The following is a 24813-nucleotide window of genomic DNA, read 5'->3' on the forward strand; positions in this document are numbered from 1 at the left end:
CAGCCAATCATGTGCAGAGTCCTGCCACTCCTTCAGGCCTGGCTAGCCGCTGACTGGTCGCCTGTTTCTCTCGGTTCCGATTCAGACAGAACATGAGGCGGCGACGCAAGTGCGCCTGCGCGGGACCTTCCTCTTGCGTGCTGAGGGTAAGAACGGCGTCTCTAAGGCCGCTGTCTGTCTACTCTGAGGTGGTCTCACTGCTTAGAACGCTCAGAGTGAGTGTCTGTCTGTTCAGCACTCAAAGGAATCCCGGAAGCCGGGCCGAAATTGGACTTGAGGGACTTTGTCCTAGCTCGGGCGTCAGATGGGAAAATGTAGGCTCTGAAGGCCTGGGGAGAGGAAGCAAGGGGCGACCCTAGGGTCCCAGGTCTCTCTGTGGGTGTATCTCTAATGCAAACGTTTAAAAGACGGTTAAGAGTGTGGCTCAGTTGGTAAAGTGCTTGGGTTCGAGCCCCAGCACCACATAAACCGGTAGTGTTAGTACATGTAATCCCAGTAAGTAGCAAGTGAAGGCAGGAGGATCAGAAGTTCGAGGCCAACCTGCATTACCTGACAGAACGAGTCAACCTAGTAGAGCTAAGCTTTAAAATACCTTCATACCTACTTGCCCTGGTTTTATGTTTTTTTTTTTTTTTTTATTGAAGGGATTCAAATTAAGCAGGCTGAACTCTCGCCCAGCCCAGCCCAGCCTAATAAAATTAGAATGCTAGGAGGGGAGGCTACAGCTCTGTGAGAGAGAGCGCTTATATCCACTCATCCCTGGATGTGAAGTCCAACACAACCTGATTCGTAACCATGCCAACAAACACAAAAACCAAGTGGTGCTTGCTTGCGGTCTTGGCACAAGTGAGGCTAAGATGAGTTTGAGGCTAACCAAGGCTACCTAGGTGGGACCCTGTCTCAAAAGGGTGAGCTTGGGGCTGGGGATTTAGCTCAGTGGTAGAGCGCTTACCTAGGAAGCGCAAGGCCCTGGGTTCGGTCCCCAGCTCCGGAAAAAAAAAAGAACCAAAAAAAAAAAAAAAAAAAAAAAAGGGTGAGCTAGGGGTGTTTCTCAGCAGTGATGCTCTAAATTCAACCTCCGGTATCACGAAAAAGAAAAAACAAAACCACAAGCTCACATATAATTTTCTGGCTTGTTTGTCTGTTTCTTTCCTTCTTTCTATTTTGGAAACAATATCTCTGTTGTAGCCCTGGCTGGCCTGGAAAGCACATTATGATGTAGACCAGGCTGGTTTCCAACTTCTGTCTGCCTGTCACAGCCTCTGAGTGCTGGGACTTAAGTGTACACCACCACAAGTTGTAAGAAACACATTTCAATACTGAGGGATTGAACCTAGGAACCTAGTGCATGCTAGAGAAGTATTCTACCACAGAGCGACATACGCCCTGATTCCCCTTTGTGCATTTGTAGTCCTTCTGCCTCGGGTTGCTGAGTATCGGGAATTTCAGGCCTGACTAAGGCTTTCTCTTTTGTTATTTGCTGGATTGTTTAGTTTTGGGTTTGTTGTTCTGTTTGTTTGGTTGGTTGGTTGGTTTTGTTGAGACAGGGTCTCACATACCTTGGTTTTATTTGTAGCGGAGGCTAACATTGAGTTCCCGTACATCTTTTTTATTTAAACACATTTATCTAAATATCTATGTGTGTGTTTATGGGCCTTCCACAGCACACGTGTGTGCAGATCAGGGAACAGCTTCTGCTACAAGTTCTCCCAAGTTGGTTCAGGAATGAAACTCAGGTCACCGAGCTCTGCAGCAAACACCTTTATCTGCTGAGACACTCTTGGGCCTTTGTTGCTGTTGAGACTGGAGATCTCTGGGTAACCCTGACTAGCTTGGACTCACTGTGTAGATCAGGCTGATGTTGAACTCGTAGAGATCCCACTGCCTCTGTCTCCCTGGTATAGGGGCTAAAGGTGTGGCCCATCACGTCTTAATCTTATTTTTCTTTTGAGACAATCTCATGAAGCCCAGGCTGGCTTTGAAGTCAATACTGTAGCTGAGGATGACCCCAAATTTCTGACTCTTCTCCCACCTATGTGCTGAGTTCAGCCCATCTCCCACTCCCCACCGTGATCCAGAGCCAGGGCTTTCTAGCTCAGAGCCCACCCTTGTGACTACACTTTCTGACTTTTCATGGAGGCTGATTCAGTTTATTTTTCTTGATTCCAGGCTGCAGTGGCCCAAGGTAGCCAGGGATGGACCTCCTAAGACTCTCCCGGCTCTTTTCTGGCCCCCACCCCATAGGACTGTCTGTCCTTCAACGCCTGGATCTTCTCCGATCTACCCAATGGACAGGAGGCAGGGAGGGACCTGCATGGCTGAGGGCTGCCTCCTGCAGTTCTTCCTCCCACCAGAAGAGAATGAGCAGCCTCTGCTCTGACTCCAGTACTCCTGTGGCGCCTCAGGAGGAGGAAGAAGAAGAGAGCTTTGGGACCCTCTCTGAGAAATTCTCCTCCCGGAGAATATTCCACAAATCAACAGCCCAGCTCTATAACCTGAAACTCAAGGAGCAAGGTGTTGAGGAGGAAGAACTGGAGCCCAGACTACGGCAGGGCGGGAGGAACACTCCATACTGGTACTTCCTTCAGTGCAAACGTCTGCTCAAGGAAGGAAAGGTCTGAGATGTAATGGGACTTACCTTGTGTCCCCGGCCCTTTAAGAACTGCTTGACTCTGCGACCTTTAGTGTTGGATGCCTATGGGATTTCTGGGAATAGGATAGAGGATATATATATATACACATACATATATATACATACACACATATGTATATATGCTGTCGGGGGGCGGGGGGGCTAGCAGAGTGAGAAGAGAAGCCAGTGAAGGCGTTGTTAGAAGGCAGCTGAGCCAGGAGGAGCTGAGCTGAGCAGATAGGCTAGAACAGTTGTTATAGTTTGGAGCTGCTAGTGTTGGGAAATCTGGGAAGGGGTTGTTAAAGCAGGCTGTTGGGGAACAAAGGGAGGAAGAGTGGGGAGAGACGTTTGAAGGGGCTGGGCTGGGAACTGGGAGGAGGACAGGCAGGGAGTTAAGAGAACTGGTTACTGTCCTATAATAGGCATGTCACGTGAGAACCGTGGGGTCTTCCTTCTCTGGGTTGGCATTTTATGTGGGGCGCATGGCCCTTCAGCTGTTGGGGTGTTCAGTGCTCGGCCCTTGGGTCTCTGTTACTGCTGTTTATGTGGACACGTGCGTGTGTGAGCCATGGTGCACGTGTGGAAGCCAGAGGACGATGGGTAGAGCTGCTTTTTCCTTTCCACCTTTATGGGGGGCCCAGGGATCAGACTCTGGTCAATAACACTGCAAGTGCCTTTATCTGCTGACCCATATTGCTAGCCCCTTACCTATCTTTAACCCACTCCATGGTGGTAACCCCATGAGTTTTCCTGTCCATGCCACATTTCTTTGAGTCATGATTTATTCTTCTCTTAACAATTTGGCCTTTAAACTGTTGTGAGCTCTAACTAATTTTCATTCCTTCAAGGCTGTCTTGCTGTTGCTGAATAGCCCTGGCTGATTGGTACTTATTATGTAGCTCAGGATAGCCTAAAACATATAATCCTCCTGTCTCACCTTCTTGAGCACAGGGATGGCCTATACCTAGCTTACTTTATTATTTTATGCCTTTCTCACAATCTTAACTGGGTAGCCCCGGCTAAACTGGAACTCACACTATGTAGACCAGGCTGGCCAGGAGCTCACAGAACGGCCACTGACTCACAAATACTGGGACTTCAGACATGTAGTAGGACATCTAGCTTATTTTATTTGTTTGGTTTTATTATTTTTTGGTATAGGATTTCTCTCTCTGTCTCTTTGCATTCCTGGCTGTCCTAGAATTCACTATAGAGGCTCAGCTGGCCTTGAACTCAGAGATCTACCTGCCTCTGCTGGGATTAAAGGCATAAACTACAATACCTGATTTATTTGTTATTTTTAATTTTTAAAACACTTTATAAACTTTGTTTTTGTGGGCTTTTGTTTTGTTTTGTTTTGTTTTGGTTTTTTTGATAGGGTTTCTCTGTGTAGCCCTGGCTATCCTGGAATTCACTGTGTAGATCAGACTGGCCTCAAACTCAGAGACCCACCTGTCTCTGCCTTCTAAGTGCTAGAATTAAGTGAGTTTCTACACCATTCTATGCCACTTAGCTCACAGATAAAAGGCACACAGACCTGGTATTTTTTTATATTTTTATTATTTATTTACATGTATATCTGTATATATCTGTATATGTGCATGTTCCTGAAGTTAGGAGCATCACTTGGAGCTAGCTGGCTGATGTGGGTGCTGGGAATTGAACTCAGGACCTCTGGGAGAGCAGTCAGAGCTTTTTTTTTTTTTTTCTTTTTTTCCGGAGCTGGGGACCGAACCCAGGGCCTTGCGCTTCCTAGGCAAGCGCTCTACCACTGAGCTAAATCCCCAACCCCTGCAGTCAGAGCTCTTAACCACTAAGCCATCTCTCCAGCCCTTGGGGAACGTTCTTTACAGCACATTGGATTTTTTTTTTTTTAAGATTTATTATATTTATTATATAGAAGTACACTGTAGCTGTTTTCAGACACACCAGAAGAGGGCATCAGATCTCATTACAGATGGCTATGAGCTACCATGTGGTTGCTGGGATTTGAACTCAGGACCTCTGGAAGAGCAGTCAGTGCTCTTAACCACTGAGCTATTTTACAGCACATTGGTCAATACAGTGCTCATGTCCACACTGCAACCTGATCGTGGAGCACAGAACTCAGCATCTGAATACACAGCAGACAAGACCAACCCCAACACTGATTTTCCTTCTGTGTGTGAATGTGTGCTTACGTTTGTCTGTGCACCCACAGAGGTGAGAGCATTAGGTCCCCCAGAACCAAAGTCACACATGGCTGTGAGCAGCCTGACAAGGGTGCAGGGGATAGAATGTGGGACTCCTGGAAGTTTCTGTGCTCTAAGTTGATGCCATCCCTCCAACCCCCTTATTTATTTCATTTCGTAGATAGAGTCATGTGTCTCCTGGGCTGGCTTTGAAGGATAACCCTAAGCCTGAGCCTGACCCTCCTGCCTCCACCGCCCCGGTGCTGGGAGTACAGGTGTGCACTGCTGTACATAACTACACATCATCACTGCTATGCTGGGGATTGAAGCCAGGGCTTCAGGCAAGCTAGACACAAACTCTGTCAGTTATGGTATAGCCCAGCCCTTCCCCCCTTTAATTGCATTTATTTTAGTGTGTTACCCTGTATTTGTGTGCACTTACACATACCAGGATGCATATACGACAGACAAGGACAACTTAGGGGAGTCAGTTTTGTCCTACCGTGTGGAACCTAAAGACCTCACTCCAGTTGGTAGGCTTGTGGGCAAGCACCCTTGTCCACTGAGCCATCTTGGCTCACAAACACCATTTTATTTTATTTTGGCTTTTCTGAGATGGGTGTATCTATAGCCTATGTTAGTCTTAAGTTTGCTTTGTAGCCCAGGTTAGACCCAGACTCCTGCCTCATCTTTCCATGTGCTGGGATTACAGGCACACATCGTCATGCCCGGCTTATTTCTTTTTCTGTATCTTCTCCAGCTAGAACAGAAGCTTCATGAGCAGGCTTCCTTTTGTACACTACGTCCCCAAGTGAACAGACCTTGTCTGGCTTGTGGGGGACTTAGTAGCAATTATTTAAATGAACAGATAAGAAAAAAGGAGTGAGAGCTGGGTATGGTGGCACCCATCTCTAATCCCAGCACTGAGGCACGCAGATCTATGAAGCTGGGGCTAGCCTGGTCTACATAGTCATACCCTGTCTCCAAAAAAAAAAAAAAAAAGGAAATTGGGCTAGGTCTTCAGTGTAGTGGTAAATTGTCTGCTGAGCTTGTGCAGCCTTGGGTAAGATCTTCAGCACTACCACAGAAACAAAGACTAAGGAGTGAGAGCATGTGCAGGGGACAGGGATGGTGTGGGGAATTAGACTGCTTTGGGCAGAAGTTTGCAGTCAGGGAGGAGGAAGCCATCTCCCTGTATCATATCAGAAGGGTCCCTCTACCTCCCACTCTATTCCGGGGGGCCTTTTATTTTGGGTAAGCTTTTTGTTTGTTTTGAGGAAATGTTTCATGAGTGTAGCCTAGAATAGCTTTGACACTCTTACCAAAGGTGTGCCCTGCTCTTCCTGGCTTGCTAAAGGTCTCAGAAGCTGTACTGAGCCCCGTCTCCTGTTGCCTCTCACCCTAGCTTGCAGAGGCCCTGGATCTGTTTGAGAGGCAGATGCTGAAGGAAGAGCGTTTGCAGCCTCTGGAGTGCAACTACACGGTGCTGATCGGGGGCTGCGGGCGTGTCGGGTACCTGAAAAAGGCCTTCAGGCTCTTCAATGATGTGAGTGTGGGTCAGATTAACAGGGCAGAGCCCTGAAGGGCGTGCTGGGTGCAGGTCCTGAGCATGACGTCACGTAATGGGGCAGACGACATGGGCTTGGTGATATTGAATCCAAATTCAGTTCATCTTGGGGCATGAAGTGAGGTGACAGACATGCTTCATTGCTCGGGCTGCGTGGGGTCCCCATGTGCTCTTCCTTCTCCGTCGCCATGCCCAGTTAGTCTGTTCCTCTCACAGACCCCACACTTATTCACACATGCGTCCTGTTTCTGTTTCCTTCATGAATCAAGAAAGAATATTACCCAGGACAGCTGTAGTCTCAAGTAAGAGACAAGCCATCTTTAACTAAGCTAAGGTAGCCCTTGGTCCAGCACGGATGCTGCTAACCCTAGTCCTCATAGTTGGTATACTGTACAGTTCTGACAGACTGTTACCAAAGCAAAGGGGACTTTCTACATTCTCCCTTTCTACATTCATCTGCTTGTTTTTATTTTATGTGCACTAGTGTGTGCATTTGTGTGCATTTGTTTCTGTGCGAGGGTGTCAGATACTGGAGTTCCAGAGAGGTGCGAGCTGTCTTGTGGGTACTGAAAACTGAGCCCGGGTTCCCTTGAAGAGCCATCAGGATTCGTAACCACGGAGCCATTTCTCCAGCTCCTGGTTTTGTTGTGTGTTTTTTTGAGATGGTCTTCCTGTGTAACCTTGGCTAACCTGGAACTCACTGTACAGACGGGGCTGGCCTTGAACTCAGAGAGCTTCTAGTCTGTCTCCTGACAGACTTTTGACAACATGATCGACAAAACTTCACTTTTTGGTGCGGGGTGGGGGGGGTGTTTCAAGACAGGGTTTCTTTATGTAGCACTGGCTGTCCTGGAACTCACTCTGTAGACCAGGCTGGCCTTGAAGTCAGAGAGATGCCTGCCTCTGCCTCCCGAGTGCTGAGATTAAAGGTGTGTGCCACCTTAAGTTCTAAAACTTTACTTCTAAAAGGACAGTTTAGGTGTATGAGTTGTTGTAATAACTTTCCTAAACCATCTCATCCCTGGTTTCTGGGAAGAGTTCACTGGCTCGTGAGCTCTCAGTGAGCACTGGTCCCCCTTTCCCAGAACAGACCCATTCTGTGCCCACCCTGGACAGTCAGGGTGAGCTGGGTAGGCCTCAGGATAGGCACCTGACTCAAGTATGCCAGCTCTAGAATATTCTTTCAAGTGCCCAGGAGGATGGTTTCCTGCTGGCATTTCTGGGAATGTGGGCTCCATTTTTTATAGTCCTCGGGTAGAGTCAGGAATTTGGATACTGTATATGAGGTCCACTTGGGTCAGCCTTAGCTCCCGCGCTAGGTGGATGTGGTAACAAACCTTTCTTGGGGCCTTCAAAGTGGCTGTCAATCTCTGTATCCAGCTTCTCCTAGAACCACCTTCCGTTTTCTCCATGTCAACAGATGAAGAAGAGAGACCTGGAGCCCTCAGATGCCACATACACAGCCCTGTTCAATGTCTGTGCGGAGTCGCCCTGGAAGGACTCTGCCCTGCAGAGTGCACTGAAGCTCCGACAGCAGCTCCAGGCCCAAAACTTCCAGCTCAACCTGAAGACATATCACGCCCTGCTGAAGGTGGCAGCCAAGTGTGCAGACCTCAGGGTGTGCCTGGAAGTCTTCAAGGTGTGGGCTCCCTTCTTTCTTTTCTTCAAAGCCGGTCTGGTCGGACAAATGTGAGAGACTCACTGTCTCCCTACCCCTGAAATGTTCAGGAGAGATGAGACAGCCTGTGCCCTATGCTGGGGATCACACACAAATGCAACAGGACCTTTCTGTGGCCTCAGTCACACAGTGGCGGGCTGTAAGCGGGAGAGAAAGAGGGAGCAGGGCCCTGTACTGAGTGGAAGGATGGGAATTTCTAAGAGGTCCAAGTGTCTTTAAGGAGGTTCTGCCCAACTTGACACTGAAGAGGCTGCTGGTGTACTTGCCCTGTACATGGTTGAAAGATTGTTCAGACATTCTAGAAGGAAGGTGTGTCCTTGCACAGAAGAGGAAACTGAGGCTAAGAAGCTCAGAGCCTTGTCCTTACCCATACCAGGAGTTGGCTGCTGCTGCTGGTGGGTTGTAAAGCCGGTCCTGTGAGTCCAGAGGCTCCAGTACAGGGGCTGCGGGGATCAGCTTTGCACACGCTCTGTGTGTGTGTGTGTGTGTGTGTGTGTGTGTGTGTGTGTGTGTGTGTGTGTGTTTGTGGTGAGGAGTTAGGTGCTTCACTCGGGAGCTGATTCTAACTGGTCCCAGGGCTGTATTCCTTAGAGATGCATGAACCTAGTACTGAACGAGGTCAGACGGGGCCTTGCTATAGGTTCTGAGTGAAACCGCCTTCTCCTTTTTCCCAGGAAATCATCCAAAAGGGGCATGCAGTCACAGAGGAGACCTTCTGTTTTCTGCTCATGGGCTGCATCCAGGACAAGAAGACAGGCTTCCGGCAAGCAATGCAGGTCAGTCTTTTTTTTTTTTTTTTTTTTTTTTGGTTCTTTTTTTCGGAGCTGGGGATCGAACCCAGAGCCTTGCGCTTCCTAGGCAAGCGCTCTACCACTGAGCTAAATCCCCAACCCCCATGAAGGTCAGTCTTACCTGGTGCCAGGGGTAGCATTGTTTGGTGTCTTAGTCACTGTTTCTATTCACCATGACCAAGGAGCAAGTTGGGGAGGAGAGGGTTTATTCAGCTTACACTTCCACATTGCTCTTCATCACCAAAGGAAGTCAGGACTGGAACTCACTCAGGTCAGGAAGCAGGAGCTGATGCAGAGGCCATGGAGGGATGTTACTTACTGGCTTGCTTCCCCTGCCTTGCTCAGCCTGCTTTCTTATAGAACCCAGTACCACCAGCCCAGGGACAGCACCACCCACAAGGGGCTGGGTCCTCCCCTCTTGGTTCCTAGTTGAGAAAATGCCTTACAGCTGGGCCTCATGGAGGCATTTCCTCAAGGGAGGCTCCTTTCTTGTGATAACTCCAGCGTGTGTCAAGTTGACACACAGAACCAGCCAGCACATTTGGCTTTTGTTTTTAAATTACATGTATGTGTGTAGGAAGCCAGAAAAGGGTCTCGTGAAGCTGAGTTATAGCCTGTTGAGAGCCACTGCAAGTGGCTGCTGGGAAACATACTCAGGCCCTCTAAAGAGCAGTGCACTCTTACCTGCCAAGCCTCCTCTGCAGGCTGCTGTGCCAGGGTGTTTCATGTCTGCCATCCTGCAGCCTTCATGGATCATTGCAGTGCATGCTCCTTCTCCAGTTTTGTAGACTGCGTGGAAAGGCTGTGGAAACACTGCTCACCAGTGATGCTTTGCCTCACTAAAGACCTTGCCCTAGTAGACATTGACCCTTACAAGGTTTGCCCACCTGGTGCTAACCCTCCAATCCCCATCTGCACACCTCTCTCTGATAAGCTAGGGTGTCTGATGGTGCCCTAGCCCAGCTGTCAAACCAAGAGAGAGGAAGATGAGTGAGTGCCAGGTCTTTAATCCCAGCCCCTGGGAGGCAGAGGCAGCTCTGCGTTTGAGGCCAACCTGATCTACATAATGACTTCCAAGGCTACATAGTGAGAATCTGTCTCAAAAAACCAAACAAACAAACAATAACAACAAAGGGGGCCGGAGAGATGGCTCAGCTTTTAAGAGAATTGGCTGTTCTCTTGTAGAAGACCTGAGTCCAGTCCCCAGTCCACCCACAAAATCTCTTATAACTGCTGAAAAGTGCTCTTGACCTCTGAGCCATCCCTCCAGCCACCATTCTGTTCTTGATTCTGACTTTATTGCATCTTTCTAGCAACTAAGACCATCTCTAAAAATTTTCTTCCTAAAATCCCCAACCCCGATATTTGAATCGGAGTTGGGGATTTAGCTCAGTGGTAGAGCGCTTGCCTAGCAAGCGCAAGGCCCTGGGTTCAGTCCCCAGCTCCAAAAAAAAAAAAATTATTTGAATCAAGTTAGAAATTCTATAGAGTCATTTCCTATTTGTCTATATAGCATCACTATAAGACAGTACATCTTCATGGGACTGCAGAAATCTGCTCAAAAGGGCGGGTCAATACCTAGTGATGCTATATGTTTAGTAATAACAGGAAAAGCATATTAATAGCAGGAATCTTTCCTTAGATTTCTCATGGGCGTGGGCTAAAGGAGCAGATTGTTGTGGATTTTAATCCAAGCCAGAATCATCTAAGGAAGATCGCCTGTCAGTTTCTAGCTTCTCCTGTGATGGCTTGTGGCAACAGGACTTGAAGGCCTGCAGGGGGCAAGAACATGCAGTGCTAGCATTTGTTTGTTCCTTCAGGTGTGGCGGCAGATGCTGAGTCTGGGGATCAAACCAAGTAGGCATGGCTACAACCTCCTGCTGGGGGCAGCTCGAGACTGTGGTCTGGGGGACCCAGAGGTTGCCTCCAGGCTGCTCCTGACGTCCCAGGAAGAGACCATCCTGCTCCAGCCCCCAACAGGCAGGCGTCTGGCAGGAGGGAAAGTCCAGGCCAAGACAAGGCATGGTGTGTCAGTCAAACATGTGGAAGCACTCGAGAGGCAGCTGTTTCTGGAACCTTCTCACAAACTCGAGGGGCCACCAGCCTTTCCTGAGGCCAGGGAAACAAGCAGGACCCAGCCTGAGGTAGAAACCAAGGCAGAACCTGGCCACATGGGAGCCCTCGCCCCACTGGCCCTGAAGCCTCCCGACTTGGAGCTGCAAGTCAATCTCCTAAGTCTTGGGGCTCTGTCTCCTGCTGTGGTCTCCTTTGGGACAGTGGCCACACCTGCTGATAGGCTGGCTTTGATGGGGGGCCTGGAAGGCTTCCTGGGCAAGATGGCAGAGCACAGGCTCCAGCCAGACATCAAAACCCTTACTCTGCTGGCTGAGGTGGTGGAACCGGGGAGCCCCGCAGAGTCCTCACTGCTGTCCATCCTGGACAGGCATAGGGTGGAGGCTGACATAACCTTCTTCAACACACTGATAAGGAAGAAGAGCAAGCTGGGAGACCTGGAGGGAGCCAAGGTAAGGGGCTATCTCCTGGGGACTCCCCTCTCTACCCTCTCTGACTTTCAGATTCTAGATCCTAACTTACTAGTCAGCACACATGTTCTAGGCCTGGCCATATGTCAGGCTAGGAATTGAGCCACAAGCCAGCCAGCTGCACCGCACGCAGCCCTACCAGCCAGAGGAAGGGGATGCAGGGCATTCATGGAGAAGGGTCCTGCTGACATGCTGGGATGCTGGGCTCCCAGAGGACCGGCCTGTCATTGCACCGTTACACTGAGGGGTGGTGCATAAGATGGGTAGGCACTTAAGGAACAGGACTATAGAGTTGTTGAGTGGGCTTAAGAATCCTCATGAGGGCTGGGGCTTTTCCAGAGGTACTGAGTTCAATTCCCAGCAACCACATGGTGCCTCACAACCATCTGTAATGGGATCTGATGCCCTCTTCTAGTGTGTCTGAAGACAGCTACAGTATACTCACATACATAAAATAAATAAATCTAAAAAAAAGAGAGAGAGAAAGAAAAAGAGGAATCGTCATGAACTGGAAAGATGACTCAGTGGTTAAGAACACTGGCTGGTCTGGCTTCCATGGGCACTAAGCATTCAAGTGGTAAATGCAGGCAGAACAGCTGTACATGTTTTTAAACAGTGTCACTATGGGGAGGATGAGGCTAGCTCAGGTGGTGAAGTGCTTGTCTGGAATACACACAGTTCTGGGATCCATTCCTACCACTGCATAAACTGGGTCTGGCGATGCTCATGTAATCCCAGGAGATGGGGATCGGAGGCTAGAGGGTCAAGGATTAAGGTCTTCCTTGGCCTTACAACCCAGGTAGGGTCGCCCTCGCTGTGATGAGACACCACACCTCAGCTATTTGAGAAGGTTTTATTCAGCTTCTGCTCCCACATTCATAGTCTGTCACTGAGGGAAGTCAGGTCGGGCACTCACACAGGAACCTGGAGGCAGGAACTCATGCAGAGGCCACAGAGGGTCCTGCTTACTAACCATGGCTTGCTCGGCCTGCTTTCTAATAGAACCCAGCACAAGGCTGGCACCACCCTCAGCGGCGTGGGCTTTCCCCCAACAGTCAGTAATTAAGAGAATGCCCTCCAGCCCCATCTTAGGTAGGTCTTTTCTCCATCAAGATTCCTACCTATCAGATAACTCTAGCACGAGTCAGGTTGGCATGAAACAATCCAGCAGGCCAAACTGAAAGTTCACTGCCAGCTTATGATCTTACATAAATAAATAAATTAAATAAATAAATAAATAAGAGAAAAGGGCAGGGGGACTCGGTATGGGGGTGCACTTGGAGGTGGAGGTAGATGGATTTTCAAGTTTACTAGTGAACCCCAGACCAGCTGACGCTTTGTAGTGAGACCCTGACTCAGCACCTGAGCCCAACCCACCCTCTCTCCCCAACCCCAAGGAAGGTGCCATGAGGCACCCTAGTATATGTCCAGCATCTTCTGACCTTCCTCATCCACATTCAGGTCTATCTGCTTCTGTCCTGGTTAGACCAGGAGGCACCTCCTGGTTATGTGGCTTTCTCCATCTCAGAGACAATAAATAGCCAGGCCTCTTACAGGGTTTTGTTCACTTCCATAATCAGGTTTGGTTTGGTTTGGTTTGGTTTCTGGTTTCTGTGTAATAGCACTGCAGCCCTGGAACTCACTCTGTAGACCAGGCTGGCCTCAAACTCACAGAGACCTGACTGCCTCTGCCTCCCGGATGCTGGGAATAAAGGCGTGTGCGGCTGCGTGGCTCACAGTTTGTATGTAATGCTTGCTTTGACAGCATCTGAGGGCCAAGGGTAACAGAAATGGTGATAGTGCAGACTGCTCCTTCCTCTGCACAAGCTAAGAGAGCAGAGTCCTTCCTTCCCTGGGGCCCTCCCAGGCTTGTACCATAATGGTCAGTGCTGCTTCCTGCCCTGTATCAGGAGCTCCTAGGTTTTTGGGCCATTGCAGGGATGGGCAGCCAAGCAACATGAGACAGAGTAGGAAGGGCAGATAAGAGAAGGACATTTGGGGGTTGGGGATTTAGCTCAGTGGTAGAGCGCTTGCCTAGCAAGCGCAAGGCCCTGGGTTCGGTCCCCAGCTCCGAAAAAAAAGAAAAGAAAAAAAAAAAGAGAGAGAGAGAGAGAGAGAGAGAGAAGGACATTTGAGATAAAGGGGATGAGCTCTTGAGTGCCAAGCTGAGACCAGGATTGCCATACCGTCAGCTGAAGGAGTCAAGGGGCCTCTAAGTAGAGTTGTGTTCCTGGGTCTCCAGCATACAACGGAGTGATTCATCAGAACAACAGGCCAGAGCTTGGGGGTCACAGGTGACAGTTGCATGTCTACCTTACAGGCACTGTTGCCAATTCTGGCAAAGAAGGGAATTGTCCCCAATCTGCGGACTTTCTGCAATCTGGCCATTGGGTGCCATCGACCCAGGGATGGTATGCAGCTGCTTGCAGACATGAAGGTGAGGGGCCCAGGCCCAATCCTGAACCTCCTGTCCACAGTTTTGGGAGAACTCTGGGATTTTCAGGAAGAAAGTTGTTGGGAAAATGAGGTCCAGCAGGATCAGATAAGTATGGGGTGAGGCAAGTGGGATAGCACTGCCTTAAACCACCATACAAACTGGCCCTGAGAACTTGAAGTTGGTGTTGGTTCAGATGGAGAGGTGTGACTGGGGCTGAGCCCCAACATCCTGGAAGGATGGACCCGAAGCCCTGGGGACAAAGGGTAGTTTTCACAGCCCTGGTCCCTCTGGTGCACTCTCTCTCTCTCTCTCTGACCCTCACGAGTGCTTGCTGAGTGGAGTTCATTCAGCCCCAGCAGTGGCCACTTCCTAAGGACCAAGTCCACACATTCTATCACCCAAGTAATGTTGGCTGTTCTGGGTTCTCTGGCACCTGGTGATGACAGTGGCCACTAGTAAACTCCAGCCAGGAGTGAGGAGGTGCGTCACGCCTCATCTCGTCTGTCTGTTGACCCCTGTGCAGTCGTCTTACTTCCCAAATAGGGCATACTTGTTTTGTGTCTGTGGAGGGCTGAAAGGCGAGTTGTGGCTGCATGGCCCACCCTTGTTCTGTGACTACTCTGTGGAGCAGACTTGTCTGTGGACCTGGCATAGCACATGCTTTGTCCTACCAGCCACCACCCTGCTGACCATGTTCATGACCTTCGCGTTCTAGAAGTCCCAGGTGACCCCGAACACCCACATCTACAGCACCCTTATCAACGCAGCCCTCAAGAAGCTGGACTACACCTACCTCATCAGCATCCTGAAGGACATGAGACGGAACAGCGTCCCGGTGAACGAAGTGGTCATCCGCCAGCTGGAGTTTGCAGCCCAGTACCCTCCCACCTTTGACAGGGTATGTGCACCGTCAGTACGCACTGTCGCCTCAGCCACTGCCAACTCTGGCTTTGACCTTTGGGTCTTCACATTCATTTCCTTGCTCAAAGTTGTCCAACAGCTTTTCTTAAGAGAAACCCAAGGCCCTGAGCCACATGGACTCCCCTGGAGCTAACAGGGGGTGGTGTGTGTGCCTGGTGTGGTCCTGTAGAAGTGTGTTCTCTCAGTCACTAAGCCATCTCTCTGGCCCACTTCTTGTTTTTATTAGAGTCAGATAACTCAGGCTGGCCATGACCTACTGATTCTCCTGCCTACATCTCTCAAGTGCTGGGATTACAGGTGCACACCATTCTGTCCAGTCTAAGTACCTCTCACAGATCCAGCTCCCCTCCCCCCACATACCACAGTCTGTGATACCATGGTTTATTGTGTTTACACTTGGTTCTTGTCTTGACTGAACCATCTGGGCTTAGAAAGGTCCCCTGCCTGTTCACCCGGTTCCCGGTGCCTAGGGGTTGATTGGTGCTCAGTACTCGTTCTGACTGCGGCTATGTACACGTTACCACCTGAAGGACATCAGGCTCCTTTGGATTGGGGCTGTCGAGTCAGGCCCTGTGCTCTGTCTCCAGAGCATTGATGGCAACTCTGGCCTGAATGACCACAAACTTCAGGAGGGAAGGGCCAGTGAATGGGTAAGAGCACACTTAAGTGCTCCAGGACCAGCTGCATGTGTGACACTTGCTGAGAAAGAATGAGTGTCAACAGAGCAGGCTATGCGGAGCACCAGGCACACCTGGGCGTCTGTAGGTCACCTTCTTGTGGCCTTTTAAAAATATAGATGGGTATCTTTTGAAATAGGGTTTCTGTGTAGCCCCGACTGTCCTGGAACTCACTCTGTAGACCAGGCTGGCCTTGAACTCAGGTCCATCTGCCTGCCTGTGCCACCAGCGTGTGTGGGTGTCCTGCTTGTCTGTGTAGTGTGCAGTACCTGCAGAGGCCTGATCTTTTCAAACTGTGGAGTCACGGGTAGTTTTCCTTCATCTTATGGGTACATGGAGTGGAACCAGTCGAGGCTCTTAACTGCCAAGCCCTCTCTCTAGCTAATAGACTGTTCTCAATTCCATGCTGTAGATAACTTAATAGATGGGTTCACAGTCCCGGTGCATAGAAGGGCATTAGTGCCGCTGAAGACCTGAGACACTTTAAAGCCTTCTAGCACTCTCTACTTTGCTGAGACAGCATCTCTTAGACACCGGAGCTCATCAGCTTGACCAGCCTTGCTGTCTTCTCCTGTCTATCTACCTAGCTCAGGGGCTGGCAGGCATGGGTACTGGAGTCTCAACTTGTCGTCGTGCTTGCATGGCAAGCGCTGAGCCATTTCTTCAGCACATTTAATCTCTTTATTATTTTCTAGACATGGTCTCTGTGTAGGCCTGGCTATTTTAGAACATGTACACTGGGCTAGCCTCTAACCTAGAGCTCTGCCTGCCTCTGCTATCCGAATGTTGGGAACAAAGGTCTGCCTCTCCATGCCCAGCTTATAACACACTTAAACCTTTTAAAATGTTTGTGTTAACAATGTTTGGCTTATTTTTCCCATGGTGCTCCTGTCATCGGTTTCAAACTCATCACGGGTTTCCTCTCTGCAAGGAGATGCTGCCGTGATCCAAGGTCAGAAGGACAGCAACAGTTCAGCAAAACAGAGGCAGAGTCAGGGGATGCCTCAGTTCTGTCTGTGGGGCTGAGGTGACTCCCATGGTCTAGGCACACTACAGTGTTTTTAGAATGTTAGACAAAGGGTGGTCTGGCCTACTCCCAAATAATAGACTTTCTAGAAATTGGCCCTTTATAGCAATGAATCTAATGTCAAATTATTTCATAGTCTCCTTGAGGAAAGAACAAGGGTCAGCTGCTGTGACTTGGGGTAGCTTTGGGTGACATGCAGTAGCTCAGATTGGCTGAAAATTTCTGAAAGCTCCGCTTTCTTAGCACGGTCAACATTCATTGTACAAAGTGATGGGTTTCATAGTGAAGCTTTTGTCCCTACGTCACTCACATTGAAATAATCCTGTGCATTTCTACTTACAGTACAAAGAAAAAAACACCTACTTGGAGAAGATTGATGGCTTTCGGGCTTATTACAAGCAGTGGCTGAAAGTGATGCCAGCAGAGGAGCCCCCCCACCCCTGGCAGGAGTTCCGGGACAAGCCTGTCCGGAACCAAGTCATCACTGAGAATGCTGGAGGCCTCAGGGATGGATGACGAAGCATGCTGCTATGACAAGTACCCAGCCTTCGCACTGCTGCTGGAGCCCAGGAGTCCCTTTAGAAGCCAAGATTACTCCAGAGGCGCCATAGCATTTCACAGGCATAGGTGTAAGGACAAATGCTGGGCTCGGGATGCTCACATCCTAGCAGGCCTCAGATCAGGCCAAGACATGTTGATGGACAACGACACAGAGCCATTCCCTGCATTCCACAGCCTGCTGCTCTGAAAGAAAGACTGTAGCTAAGAGGTCTAAAGGTTTTATTTTTACAGATCTCAGCTGGTGAACACTAAAGCTGTCACCTGTAGAGCTCATGCTTCCCCTGGGTCTTTTCTCTGAGTGCCACTCTGAGAAGAGTTGCTTCAGGAGGCAGTGGCCCAATAAGCAGGAGCCCAAGGTCCAAAGTCCAAGATGCAGAGGAGTCAGGGGCGTCAGTCAACCAGAGCAACCCCGGCAGCCACAGTGCGTGCACTCGATGATGCGACCCTGTAAGAGAAGAGGACCGTTTGAATACACTGCCTCAGCCCTGCACACTCCTACAGGAGCCTGCTCGACAGGGGGCTAGTGGAACACTCCCTCCCAGAGCATCTTTACCAGACACTTCTAGCTGGGCACTTCGGCTCCTTTGTGAAATGGAAAGTTACTACTAAAGTCAGTGTCTGTGTGCAGCTGCTATAACAAGCCAAATTTACCACAAAGAATCGTGGGTCTGCCGCTACACTGAGAGCTAAAGCCTGAGTTCTTGAGGCTACCTGGGGACTGGAGCAATGTGTCTTTATCTCCTTTTCTGGAAACCATGAGCCCATTCTAAACAAATAAAGTTCTCTGGTGAAGCTGTTAGATCTGTTTTAACTGAGAGTCTCATAAAGCATGACCCTAATTTTCTGGTCCTGCCAGCAGCTGCTGAGTGCTAGGATTCTGTAGGACAGCTGGCTCTGTGGGGCACTGGAGATGGAACCTGGGGCTTCTAGGACTTCATGCATTCTAGGGGGCCCTCTACCAACTAAGGCTACAATCCAGCACTGAAGCTCAGTTAAACCTGAACCCACAGGCTGGGTCACCAAGAGCTTCTTGGGAAGCAGCTATCACTCACTAGGCATGGCTAAGCACATCCATACATAGCCCCACCCTTGGCAGAGGACAGAGCTACCTGTTGGGCTGAGGCCATCTACACTTAATGAAAAGCAGTACTCTACTGCAAGGGTCTGGAGACTGCAGCCCCGCTACTGTGCACTAGCACTGTAACCAGCACTGTTGCTGGGTGCCTGGCCTACCCTTGAAACCATTTTTCCCTTTTGAAGCAGGATCTCAGTTCTAGTCCAGGATGGCCTCAACCTCCTAAGTGCTGCGATTAAAGGCATGAGCTATCCCCCCTGGCTTTGGAACAAAGTTCTAGCAGAAGCCATGTAGAGGTTAATGTCCCTGTGAGCCTAGTGGGATAGGTTACCTGACAGCCAGCCTCACTAGCATAGCCCTCCCATCACCTCGGAGCTACTGCCACCACTCCTCCCCCTAAGGAATGAGGTCCGCCCGCTTCAGTTCTCTGCCCACCAGCAGTACAGATCCCATCTGGAAAGGACCCCTGATCAGGACTCACTTTTGAGAAGGGCTCTAGTGACAAAACTACTTCTCAAAATACCTCTAACTAAGGCCACGCTTTAAACAGAAAACCACCCCATCCAGCCGTCAGGCATTACCACTTCCAGCTTGCTCTTGGGAACCCGGCAAATGCAGTTGGTGCCGAAGTTGGTGTCTCGAGTCTGGATGCAGCGTAGACAGCATAGATTCTCATAGCCCTGCTTCTTCCACTTCGCAATCAGGTTTTTGTCTGCATAGCCTTCTTTAATGCAGTATTCATAGAGTTCTGTCAGAAAGTTGGGGACAAGACATCAGAATGTGGTATAACACACTTGCCTTCACCGTGAGCTAAAAGGAAAAGATAAGTTGATAATGGTGGCACAAGCCTTTGATCCCAGCCCTTGGGAGACAGAACAGAACAATCTCTGAGGTCCAGGCCCGGCTGGTCTGTGAACTGAATTTTAGGAGAGTTATGACTACATAAACCCTGTCTCAAAAAAAAAAAAAAAAAAAAAAAAAAAAAACACACAACTAAAAACCAACAAAAGCCAATAATCCCAGAATGAGCAGAGGCAGGTGGAGCACTGAGTTCCAGGCCAGTCTGTATATAGTAAGCTCCATGCCAGCTAGGGCTACACAGTGTAACCTTATTTCAAAAATACACACACACACACACACACACACACACACACACACACACACACACACACTCTCTCTCTCTCTCTCTCTCTCTCTCTCTTCATCTTCCATGGTAAGAAAACTGGTGCTTGATGGGTTTATTTTTTTTTTTTTTTTTTTTTTTTTTGGAGCTGGGGACCGAACCCAGGGCCTTGCGCTTCCTAGGTAAGCGCTCTACCACTGAGCTAAATCCCCAGCCCCTGCTTGATGGGTTTATAAAGGTAACGATTAATTTCTGTTTTTGGGCCCAGGATCTCACATTAGTCACGGGTTAGCTGGACTCCCTAGTCTTCCTGCCTCTGCCTCCCGAGTGCTGGGATTGAGGTGTGCGCCACCATGCCCAGCCTTTTATGAACCACTGTATCAATCCTGAAAGCCACTCGTACAAAAAAAGGCAAGATGGCTCAGGGGCCAAGACTGCTTTCTACACGGGCCTAATGACCTGAATGTGATCCCCCAGACCCACACGGCAAGGAGGTCGTCCTGCGCTTCCCACGGAAGCCATGGCACACGCTCGCTCACCTCCACGTGTGTGCACACACAGGAAAGGCTTAAAAGGTTAAGGAATTCGGTCAGTCACTTTACCTCTGCTTATGGCTTTCCTCTTGTAAAAGAGGTCGAAGATGTAGCGGGTTTTCTGGTGATGGATCCTGAAGATGGGCCACAGAGACTCCACCTTCCTCTTCCCCTCATGGGGTTCAGTTTCAGCTGCGGAGAGAACGCGTGGGTGCGTCTTAGAGTTGTTTCCCTAGCTACAACTGACCTCTCCTATACCCATGCAGATGGTAAGGAGAAAACGAACAATTAAAAGGGCTGACAAGAACCTAGAACCCTCATCCTTCCAGCAAAATGCAAAATGATGTAGAAAATGTCTGGTAATTCCCCAAGAAGTTAGAGTTACCAAGAATCTAGGAATACATCAAAGAGTGCTGGAAATACTCTCACTCCACACACACTCACACTCCAACACTTTTCAGAGTTGTGCTAAGAAATCTCTTAGCAACTCTGACTAAGTTCTGAGTATTTTACAGTCTGTAGCACAATCAGTTGAGAAAAGAGGAAACAAGGTTAACATTGTTTTAATTTCTGCCGCAGGTATCCCCTCATAGATTAGCTATAAGCAGGTATCCCAAAGATTGTTTTAAACAGAAATCCAACAGGAGCTGAAGAGAAGACTTCGTGGTTAAGAGCACTGGCTGTTCTTAGAGAACCCAGGTTCTTTTTTTTTTTTTTTTTTTTTTTTGGTTCTTTTTTTCGGAGCTGGGGACCGAACCCAGGGCCTTGTGCTTCCTAGGCAAGCGCTCTACCACTGAGCTAAATCCCCAACCCTCCCCCCCCTTTTTTTTTTAAGATTTATTTATTTTATTTATATGAGTTCACTGTAGCTGTCTTCGGACACACCAGAAGAGGGCATCGGATCCCATTACAGATGGTTGTGAGCCACCATGTGGTTGCTGGGAATTGAACTCAGGACCTCTGGAAGAGCAGTCAGTGCTCTTAACTGCTGAGCCGTCTCTCCAGCCTGAAAGCCCAGGTTCTATTCCCAGCACTTAGCTCATAACTAAATATATTTAAAAAAATATCTATTTAAAAAAAATATTTCAGGGGCCCATGGGCTAGAACAGGGGAAGGGTGCTGCTCCCAAAGCTTGCTCCCAAGCAGGTAAGAGTCTGATCCCCAGAACTCGCATGGAGAGAACTGACTCCTCTAACACTACACACTAACTTTGTAGTGTACTACCCTCCTTGCCACACACACAAATACCAATTTAGTAGTCACACTGCAAGATGGCTTTTAAAGTTATCATCTTGCCAGGACCTGGAATCACTAAGGGAGCCTCACCCAGGGAATGAGCTCAATCATGTTGGCCTGCTTGAGGTAGAAAGACAGACTGAACATGGTCATCACTCAGATGTTGGAGGCGTGAGGCCTGAACTGTATAAGAGTGAAGAAAGCTAGTTGGTTGAACTTCTGTATTAAGTGATCAGCATGTGTTCATTTCTCTCTCTACTCTTAAGCTTCTTATATTTAGTTTTGTGTATGTGAGTGTTTTGCCGGCATGTATGTATGTGCACTAGTGTACCTGCTGCCCATGGATGTCAGAAGAGGTGTTGTTGGCAAGAGCAGTCAGTGGTGTTGACCACTGAGCCATCGCTCCAGCTTCCTTCCCTGCTTCTGACTGTGGCCGTGATATGCTTAGGACTGCCTTGACATCCCCTCGATGACAGACTGCTGTAACCTGGGATGTAGGCCAAATAAACCTTCCTTCCCTATGCTGCTTTTGGTCCGGTGCTGCATCAGTCGCAGCAGTTACCTAGGACAGACTGTGCTCATCCAAGCTTAGCATATCCTTTGACAGAATTTCCAATGATAAGCAAGCCGGCTGTAAAGGCTTCTGAAGCACGAGAGTGCCATGGTGCCGGGTTGCAGAAACTGCTACACAGTGAAGACCATGAGATAAAGACTGCAAAGACCCACCAAAAGGATGTGAATATTCTCTGTGAACTCTGTGGCAGAGTTCTAGGACAGCCCAAGCTAGAGTTTCAGAAAGAAAAAGGGGCATGAATAAAAAGACTTCATAATGGGGCAATTCCCAGCACCCATGTCAGGGTGACTTATAACTGCTTGTGACTCCAGCTTTAGGAGTTCTCACACCCTCTTCTGCCTTCTCCAGGCTCCTGTACTCACATGAATACAGTCCCCCGACCCCACCCCCAAAGTAAAATAAAAATCTAAAAAAACCTCCTCAGTGAGCTGGGCACTGTGGGACACACCTTTAATCCTAGTGCTAGGGAGACAGAGGCAAGAAGCTTGAGTTTGTCTCCAGGACAGTCAGAACTGTCTGCTGGAGACCCTGCCTTCATCAAAACACTAGAAGTGAAAAAAAGGCACCGATCTCTCACAAACACACTAATAATAGAACAACAACAACCCTTTTGGGGAGGGACAATATTCTCATTAATGTTATCTTATCTTACTCTTCAAAACTTTCAAGCACCCTGAGCTGAGAAAACACGACCAATTTGCTACAAGCCTCAGTGTTTTTCTCTCTTTCTATTCTTGGAGACACTGAGCCTTTACACTGTCCAGCACAGCCAGGCAGGAGGACTCTACTCACCTTCTCTCATCTTTTGATCTAGTTCATCCAACGTTGGCTCGATCAGCTCCCAGCCATCTGGAGGTGCTTTCCGGCTTCTTTTGACTTTGGGCATCTCCTAGCAAGATAGCTTGTAAAGATCTACAAGAAAATCAACTGCTTTCTGAGTCTCAGGCTGCCAAAGAGCTTGGCAGCCATTCCTCTGCTCCTCCAGCTGTCAAGCTCAGGGAGTGTGACGTACGTTCTGCCCTTGAGTAACCACGTGTTGTCTCTGCCCCTATTTCAGACCAAAACAGGTGTCTCAGTATCCTCCCCAGCCTCTTCTCAGGGCGTGGGCTGTTCCCACCCCCAACACACACACATAGGGAGGAAAAGAACAGCAAAGCAACCCAAGAATAAAAACACTGGAAGCCTTGCTTGAGATCTGCTGGTCTGCTAGAATCTATTATCTACCTCATGATATAAAAGTATCTACGATAAAAAAGGAGAAGCCAATATTATCAGAACTTCAGCCGCAGAAAGCTCAGCCATGGAGAGAAAGTTCAATCAGGAGATCTGACGGCTTCAGTTTCCTCACTCAGCTTCTGCTAGGGCTGTGAGCAACAGAACTGATGGTGTCATCTCTACTTGTTACAATTTGTTCTTTTGCTCGGAAGCCTCATCTGAGCTATCTCTATATTTACATCCGGAACTCTATTGGGCGCTCCAGCTGGATGCCTTAAAGTGGCGTCCCCAGTTGATTTCTGCTGGATGCTTTATTATCTACCCTGCCCTCCCGATTCTCTCTAGCCGTTTTTTTTTTAAAGATTTATTTATTTATCTCATGTATGAATACACTGTAGCTGTCTGTCTTCAGACACACCAGAAGAGCACCAGATCCCATTACCCATGGTTGTGAGCCACCATGTGGGTGCTGATATTTGAACTTAGGACCTCTGGGAGAGGCTGAGCCATCTCTGCAGCCCACCATTTTTTCTTTACTTGGGACTGCTATCTACATAATAAACTCACTCATTCCGACCAATAGTATACATGTCCACAGTAGATCATCCTCCAGAAGGCCCTAAACAGCTACTTAGCTTCCCTACATGGGAATGGTGACACACACAGGTATTATCCAAGCATGTGTGAGGTGGGGTTGTAAAGACTCAAGGCCAGTTTCGGGTATATGGTGAGTTTGAGCCCAATCTAGATTACATGAGACCCTATCCTTTAAAGCAAAAAAAAAAAAAAAAAAAGAAAAAAAAAAAAAGAAAAGAAAGAAGGAAGTTAGGAAAGAAGAAAAAGAGTGCATAATACCTTTCGGTCTCTTTCCTATAAGAGTAATATAAAAATCCTTGCTCTTCGCAGTTATGAGCCTGTGTTCTCGTCCAGATTTACCAATTATTCTATGTCTTTGGGGGAGATCAGTTTTCCTCTTCAGTCTTGTGTCTCATCTGTAGATTAAAGAGCAGTAGATTACGCCTGTTAAATAACTGCCAAAATCTCTCTTTTTGGAACAACAAAGCAGGCCAGTCAAAATCTAAATAGAAAAGTCTTTTTATTTCAAATTACATAAAGCTTTCTAGCTGGTAAAGAGAAACCTATAAGCTGAATCATCTGTTCAAAAATGTATTTAGTCTCTTCCACTGTATGGTGACTGACACTTTACAACCCCCCACCACACACACACACACACCCCTCAACAATTTAATAAATGAAAAATCAAACTCTAAGAGGTGGACTCGGGGTCACTTTGCTGAGAACTGGAGAATATAACAGATTAGAAGCTCCCGACTTCCCCATCAGTGGTCTTTGCTCTGGTTTTTCCAGCGCTTATGTTAAGAGATGGATTGAATCTGAGCCCTTCCCAGGGCGCGCAACTGGATTAGAGAATCACTTTCTCCTGACCTAGGAGGATTCAACCCGAGAGATTCTCGGGTCCGGGGAGAGGTAAAACGAAGAGTTGATCGTATCAGGAGGAAAGAGGTGTTGGGCTGTTTATAGACGTAGAAGAGTTCGGGAAAAGAGATGAACTAGAGCGAAGTTACGGACCGAACAGTGGCAAGAGCAGCATCTGAGGAAAAAAAGCGGTATTTATACAGAAAACGGCCCCGGAAGAGAAAACGACGTGGGAAAACACAGAGGGAGGGAGAGAAAGAGCCCCAAGTTTACCATCCCCTATGCAGAACGAGTCATCGGGGACTCCAGCCTCTGCTGCTTAAGCAGCTCAGACAGCCCTCCTGGCCGTAACTATTGCCAAAAGGTACAATATTCAAGAACGGAGCAGGTAAACACTCACCGGAAACTCAAGCACCTAGGAACGCCGCTTCTTTATTGACGGCTTCCGCTCCGGTGAGAAACTCTTCAGAATAAGGCCCTCGCGGGGCCCCGCCCACCTCGCCCAGAGATTGCGTCATCTTAGGTGTCCGTAGCGCTGCCTTTGTAGAATTTCGGAAAACGTACGGCCCTTTCCCTCTCACTTCCTGTGGGGGTGGCCCGCACGGCTACGTGTCT

The 24813-nt window shown here is 48.7% G+C and overlaps 3 protein-coding genes across 15 annotated transcripts in view; 1 reads left to right on the top strand and 2 right to left on the bottom strand.

The window, feature by feature from the left end:
- The window catches only part of Hint1l2 (histidine triad nucleotide binding protein 1 like 2), an 865401-nt gene that overhangs the window by 777134 nt on the left and 63454 nt on the right, over positions 1 to 24813 (bottom strand). The window lies entirely within an intron of this gene.
- Positions 25 to 17804, top strand: Ptcd1 (pentatricopeptide repeat domain 1). 5 transcript variants are annotated; one of them, NM_001401119.1, is made up of 9 exons: positions 79 to 146; positions 2170 to 2615; positions 6209 to 6349; positions 7791 to 8009; positions 8723 to 8824; positions 10660 to 11364; positions 13703 to 13819; positions 14535 to 14717; positions 16787 to 17804. In NM_001401119.1, exons 2-9 carry the CDS (start codon positions 2196 to 2198, stop codon positions 16958 to 16960), a joined length of 2061 nt encoding a protein of 686 aa, NP_001388048.1. In that variant the 5' UTR covers positions 79 to 146; positions 2170 to 2195; the 3' UTR covers positions 16961 to 17804. The 5 variants fall into 5 exon arrangements, with proteins under 5 accessions (XP_006248935.1, XP_038945272.1, NP_001388048.1 ...); XM_039089342.2 differs by lacking the exon at positions 79 to 146 and adding an exon at positions 196 to 215; XM_039089343.2 differs by lacking the exon at positions 79 to 146 and adding an exon at positions 4985 to 5078 and having other exon boundaries at positions 2485 to 2615.
- Bud31 (BUD31 homolog) lies at positions 17208 to 24738 on the bottom strand. 9 transcript variants are annotated; one of them, XM_006248889.4, is made up of 6 exons: positions 24599 to 24738; positions 23617 to 23753; positions 22339 to 22435; positions 19806 to 19928; positions 18662 to 18828; positions 17208 to 17450 (listed from the first exon to the last, which is right to left on the bottom strand). In XM_006248889.4, the coding sequence occupies exons 3-6, from the start codon at positions 22430 to 22432 to the stop codon at positions 17400 to 17402; spliced, it is 435 nt and encodes a 144-aa protein (XP_006248951.1). In that variant the 5' UTR covers positions 22433 to 22435; positions 23617 to 23753; positions 24599 to 24738; the 3' UTR covers positions 17208 to 17399. The 9 variants fall into 9 exon arrangements, with proteins under 9 accessions (XP_006248951.1, XP_006248949.1, XP_038945772.1 ...); XM_006248887.4 differs by having other exon boundaries at positions 22339 to 22594; XM_039089844.2 differs by having other exon boundaries at positions 22339 to 22458; positions 24472 to 24671.

Source organism: Rattus norvegicus, chromosome 12 (assembly GCF_036323735.1).
Source record: "Rattus norvegicus strain BN/NHsdMcwi chromosome 12, GRCr8, whole genome shotgun sequence".
Classification (NCBI taxonomy): Eukaryota; Metazoa; Chordata; class Mammalia; order Rodentia; family Muridae; genus Rattus; species Rattus norvegicus.

Coding starts and splice junctions, on each gene's coding strand:
- Ptcd1 (NM_001401119.1), top strand. CDS start 2,196: ATGGACCTCCTAAGACTCTCCCGGCTCTTTTCTGGCCCCCACCCCATA. Junction 6,350..7,790: donor CCTTCAGGCTCTTCAATGAT/GTGAGTGTGGGT, acceptor CCATGTCAACAG/ATGAAGAAGAGAGACCTGGA. Junction 13,820..14,534: donor AGCTGCTTGCAGACATGAAG/GTGAGGGGCCCA, acceptor TTCGCGTTCTAG/AAGTCCCAGGTGACCCCGAA.
- Bud31 (XM_006248889.4), bottom strand. CDS start 22,432: ATGCCCAAAGTCAAAAGAAGCCGGAAAGCACCTCCAGATGGCTGGGAG. Junction 18,829..19,805: donor GAGGAAAGCCATAAGCAGAG/GTAAAGTGACTG, acceptor ACTTTCTGACAG/AACTCTATGAATACTGCATT. Junction 17,451..18,661: donor CCAAGAGCAAGCTGGAAGTG/GTAATGCCTGAC, acceptor CTTCTCTTACAG/GGTCGCATCATCGAGTGCAC.